Source organism: Poecilia reticulata, chromosome 9, assembly GCF_904066995.2.
Source record: "Poecilia reticulata chromosome 9, P_reticulata-male-v2, whole genome shotgun sequence".
NCBI lineage: Eukaryota > Metazoa > Chordata > Actinopteri > Cyprinodontiformes > Poeciliidae > Poecilia > Poecilia reticulata.
In genome coordinates this window covers 31,322,264-31,328,263 of record NC_088838.1, presented here as the reverse complement: position 1 = coordinate 31,328,263, position 6,000 = coordinate 31,322,264, and the positions used below count along the sequence as shown (strand labels likewise).

Genomic DNA, 6,000 nt, shown 5'->3' with positions numbered 1-6,000 from the left:
ATATTGCTTCTGTTCGTTTAGAATGTCGCATAAATTCTCTTATTTCATCAAAGATGTCAGGTTCAGAAAGTTCTTTACTCACAGCACCAAATATGGTCTGCTTAGGCCACACAACTGGTTCCATAATGTCTTCACCAGCCATGGCTCCTTCAGGTAGTGAATCGGGCTCTGCCGTTCCTCCACTTTGTCCGTCTTCCATCTCAGAAAGGGGGCTTTTCTTTGTCCCACGAGTTCTTCCACGTCCAACTCCTCTCATTTGGCCTGTTGTCTTCCTTGATTTACAGGCGTCAACTATCCCACTTCTGACACCACTTGTTACGCTGAGAAGTGTGGTGTGGAAGAAAAAACTCAAAACTCAGCATAGTAGATTGTACCATGAACAAAGGTGATTTATTCGGCCTCCATCAGCACAGCAAAAGTCAGCCACAACCCACAATGTCCTCTCTCAGTCTCTGTCTCTCTTCTGCACAGCAAACAGTCTTCTTATATATGGTTGTCCCCGCCTTCTCAATTAACTGCTCAGCCAATCAAACTCCAGCAAACATGAAACTTTCTATAAAAGGCTGGGTTTGAGGTGGGCCTCCTTCTTAAGAAGTGTCAAAATGGCCGCTACAGGGACACACCCAAAAGGTAACAAACAAACAAATTACATACACACTTTCCATCTTATTGCTTCATAACAGATCAATAAAGTATTTTTGAATTTGAAGACATGATTCTTAGTGAATATGGGTTGTTATTTGTTATTGTTGTGCCCATTTTTAACTCTGAGCCCCTCCAAACGTCTCTGGCCGGCCCTGTCCATCATCATCTGCTAAAACAAACACCTGTCGCTGAAAACCACCTGCAGCTCGTTGCCCCGCCCACTCCTCCTCCCTCCCTCTGTCGCCGCCTTCTGATTTATTTTCGACGCTAAACCTCAGATTATTTTGGCGGTGGGAGTAAAGATTATAAACCTCCACATCCAGCGGGAGTTCTGCGGATGTTTAAGCCAGAATTCCGCTCCTGTTATCGGGCGGAACTTCCCCGTTTCGCTCGGGAAACTGGTGAGGAAGACAGAAAGGTGATGCCTTTAGGAAAATAGGAGTTTTGAACTTGATAAAGCTTCACTACTTCAGGGAAATTTCACTTCTCACTGCTACATGGCGAAGTTTCTGGCTGAATTACTGGGATGCGCACTTCCCAACAAGAGGACTCCTGCTCTGTTTGAGGTGAGGATGCACCGGGTTGGTTTTTAAAATCCCGCAGCCTTCATGCATTGTTAATGCGGTGCTGTCAGGTGTGAGCTGAACAGATTCTCCCTCCATTATAATAATAATAATTTAAGTCACTGTTCCGTTATTTGTGAGAATCAGCAGAGGGTTTGTTCATATGTTGTGTTGCGTGTCAACTTCATGCTGCTTACAGGTGGATTAAACGCGTAATTTTTGCATCTTCTGTTATAATCCTTATTCTAAATTTCCTACAGAAGCCGCTGTTTGTGTTGGATGAGCTCAGAAGTTCTTTTTATTGCACAATGTCTGAGTTCACAGCTTAAAGATGGTGACTGTGACGTTGCCAGAAAGTGGCATCAAGTAAGAAATGGCCAAGAGTCAAACTCTTCCTCTGTGTTTGGGTCAGTGTGCCACAGACATGCTGCTGCTGTTGGCGAAACTAGTCTAGATTCATCTACACTGATCGCAGAATATAGAAAAACAAGTTTGTGATTTGTGAAAGCAATGCAACAGCTATGGGTCGATGACTTAAAATGATGGTCAAGCAGTTTTGTCATCATTAACTCGAGTATACAGACTGATAAAATGAAATTCACTGAAAGTACAACTCACTAAAAGCACTAATTAACATAAAACTGTAAGATGAAAAAAACCCTTTGACATTTTTATCTACCTAGAACTCAAGTGGCATATTTTAACTTCACCCATTTAAAATAATCACATTTTTCTATCTATTAAATTGGTTAGTAAAAAATATTTGGCAGATTAGCTTTGCACTGTATTGATGTCCAAAAGAAATGCAGAAAGATGGACTTTTAGAAGTATTTTAGCTACAGATGACTTGTTACATTTTAGGCAATAACATGTTTTATTAAAAAAATAAACTGAATTATTTAATTTCCATCCTTTTTATGCCTTTATAATATTGTATAAGAATAGCTTAAGCAGTTCGATGAGAAATCTACAGAATGTGCCAAATAGTTTTTTTTCCCCGATTGATCGATAGAATAATCGATAACTAAAATAATCATTAGTTGCAGTCATATGTATTATCTTAATCTATTTTGTTCCATATTAGTCATTTTATTTTTGCCAAAAGGCGGCAGTGTTTTTTAATTTTTGTTTTTGTGAAGGATGTGACGATTAAAGATTAATTTTTTTCATTTCACTTTGCTGCCACAATGATCCAAAGACAAGCCGCTGCCATTTTGGTTGACACGTTGGGGACAGGCTGTAAAATCTCTTGGATGTTGGTGTCAGAGTGATGTGGAGATTGACGTTTAAATTGTCAGAAGGCATCAGATCACACCTGACTTTGTGTTGGTGAGAAGACTTTCGCTTCATCTCCAGCCGGGCTGCTTTCAGCTTTTCATGCCTTTTTCATGCTTGTAGCAATGCTGAATGGATTTCTAGGACATGACTTCTACAGAGATGTTTTCAATGTGAACTATTTATCAAAAGCAAAAGTTTTGTGCACATTTTAACTCTGAAAACGAAGATAATCACCCAGCTTGAGAATTACTTTGGTATATAAACTGGGTAATGGTGATGGTCAAACCAAAAATGATATTAAAAGTTTAATGAATGAGTCACTGCTGCACTGTGGGGAAGTTTCAAATGCAGGTGAAAGACGTCCAGTGTCCAAAAAACATCAAGGTTGCTTTTCATGGTTTATTTTTCCAGTTTGGTCAGCAAATGACAAAAATCAAACTTTCCATTGTTTCCTGCTCTTGTTTAAAAAACAAAACCAAAACATTTTCTTACCGTCTAACTTTGAAAGGTAAATAACAAAAACAAAGAAACAAGATTAAACTAACCTAACCCTACAAATAAACTTTGTAAATAACCCAAAGTAAGAAAAGATTTCAGCAAAATTCAGAGTTATAAAAATAAAGAATAGATACACTGAGTAAATTTCAAAAGTATTCATATCCATTCGGGTTATATTTTACATCACAAATAGTTTGTAATTGTGAAAACTGCTATAATAAAAATCTGAAAAGTTTTGTTTTGCGGTTTCCACCAGCTCCACTGAATTTGTCGATTTGCTTATTTTGGATATTTACAGTGTTTTCCAGTAATATGACTGAATAGATCTGCTCTTATGGATCAGGTACATCGTCACCGATTTAGATTTTTATTCAATATCTGATTTCTAGATATATTGAGGCATTAAGACTTATGCTAAACCCTGTAAGCGTTTAAGCAGTTATGTTGTCTGGGAAACTGGGGCTGATTGCATAACTCCAGATGACGGACACATTCAGATTTATTCTTATGGTTATAATCCTCAACGGCGAGTGATTGCCAATCCATCAGGCTTCATCCCAATCTGCTCTTCACGCATTGCATAAACCCAAGATATTAAAACCTTCGCATGTGTCCAAGAACATCGGCGCTGGAAGTTCTTTGAAAAAGCAGCACCAACTTCTGGGATATTAAATGATTAGATGCACAGACTGTTATATAAGGTGGTATTTTTCTAATTCCACCTTAAACTATGAACTTGTGTGAGATCAGGCATCTGAAGGTTTTGATTTCAGACATAATGATTTGTTTAAATAAAACTCCTCGGTAACATTTTTGTCTTAAATAATTCAGAAATTATCTAAAACTCATTTCATACTATTAATGATCTTTTCAGTAATAGATGGAGATCAATTAGGCTCTCATTAGTCGTGCTGGTTGGGAAAGCGGCCAGGCGGACGGTCCCTCTGCTGTCGGTCAGACCTGAAACTAATCCAGAAGGTCTTTTTCTCATTGACAGAAGGTTGATCACATTCAATGAAGATGATTACGAGAACCCTCATTTCCCCTCATGATCGGCAGCTGTGCCTCATCCAAACGTGCCAAACCCCACAGTGACCAGCTTTCACGTCTTTCCCAGCTATTTGTGACGTTCAGTGGTGCTGAAGCCCATCTGGAGGAATCTGCAGCTAATGGCTGCTGGATACCAGAAACCCTGGAGGAGAGTTTCTCTGAGCTTCGCTGGGTTTTACTGCAACATCGTCGCTTCATTAAATTTCTTTTAATTCTTCATTAATACTTCATAGATATGTTTATTTTTTCAGTATGATTGTATTCCTAAATATATGATCAACTTGCTGAAGGATTGTTTTCTTGGATTATATATTTTTTCTATACTATTTTGGTAAGGTTCCCCAATAAATCAATAACGATGTGTATCGAGACAGACATGTGATCAATATCGCCTGACATCAGATCGAATATTCAATATTTACTGAACTCCAAGGTTCTAAGTAAGAAATGTTGGTGGAATTAACTCACTCACTCGCTCTTTGGTTACCTAGCAACTCACTCAGTTTGGTTACCTAGCAACAACTTGTTGAGTTACAGTTTCAGGTTTCGCCTCATAACGGCTTAAAAATAAAACAATGGTGTGGAGAGAAAACTGTGGATAAAATATGAAAAGTCATGCCACCAGTTGGGCAGCATTTCAGATATTTAAAGCAAAATCTAATCAATGATGATTATTGATATTGACTGATATGAAACATTTACAGTATTGTGTAATAAGATTTTCAGCCTTTTTGTCCAGCCTTACTATTTGGGTGGAGGTGTTTGGCTTTTTCCTCTTCCCACACTGTTATTATTATTATTATTATTATTGTCTTTTAATCTGTTTGATCTGTATTTTAATTGTGCAAACTAAACTAATTATTGTACTGTAAATCTCTGCCTTTGTAAAATCAGGATTTTAAAGGACCAGTCATGTTGAAGAAGTTTCAAAACGCAGAAAACGTGTTTTTATTTCCATGGGGGTATAATAGAAATGATCTGGTTGTAACATTATTTAACAATCTGTTTATATATTAAAAACAAACGATGATCCAACATCACGTGGAACCAGCAGCAACACTTTGTTTTCTCCAGGTCTCTCTCTCACTTTTTTGGAGACACGTTTCTTTCCAACATCATTGCAGCTCATTGAGATGTTTCTTCACAGCCTTTTTCAAGGTCCTTCAGGTTGAGATCTGGACTTTGACTAGGCCATCCCATCACTTGAGTTGTTTCATTCTGTAGTAGATTTGCTGCTGTGTTGTAGGATGTTGGAGCAGCTCTGTTACGTCCTGATTTGATTTTAGACTTTGGTCTAATTGGATGTTTGGTTTTGGTTGCTGTGCAGAGATTTATGATGCCTGTCTGAGGCAACGGGGCATTTATTTTTACAACGGGATTGATTAATTATAATTGGATGATGTGGCCACTAGGGGGTGGTGTCGAACATAAAACAAAGTGAACGACGGGAGAAAGTTGTGATCTGGGGTTTCACAAACTGCAAAACATTTAGTTTTTTGGAATAAAGGGTCAAACAGCAGATCTTTGTCTGAATGATTTCAAGCAGTTTCTAGTAGATTTGGGTGAAAAGTGCAGGATCAGCAGCTTTTACAATGTTAAGGTTCTTTTTCTTTAAGGTTTTGATGATCAATTAAAGGAATTAATGACAGTTTTGGGTTGTTTAGAAAAAAATGATTCCAGTTAATTTCTGTTTTTGTACTTTTCAAGAATTAAATTCAATTATTTAAGAACTTAAGAAGAAAACTGATCCAGATTCAAATGGTTATTGATCAAATAACCATATGCTGGGTAGGGACACTCAGATTGTCTAAAAAAAAATCCTGTTGTAGGAACCAATCATGCGTAGGTTTTCTCCTATTTGCATTCTTTGCTTTGCTGGAGTTGTAGGGAATGACTTTTGGAAAACTGATCACTTTATTGACCACTGGGTGTGAAAAAAATGCATTATTAAATTATCTAGAATGGA

At 37.7% G+C, this 6,000-nt stretch overlaps 1 protein-coding gene across 1 annotated transcript in view; it reads left to right on the top strand.

Annotated features, from left to right (window-relative positions):
* The first annotated feature begins 950 nt into the window (after positions 1 to 950).
* The window catches only part of rasgef1ba (RasGEF domain family, member 1Ba), an 80,676-nt gene continuing 75,626 nt past the window's right edge, over positions 951 to 6,000 (top strand). The window contains exon 1 of the mRNA XM_081610912.1: positions 951 to 1,211. Within this exon, the coding sequence (XP_081467038.1) occupies positions 1,143 to 1,211 (69 nt within the window). The 5' untranslated portion in view covers positions 951 to 1,142. The remainder of the gene's footprint in view (positions 1,212 to 6,000) is intronic.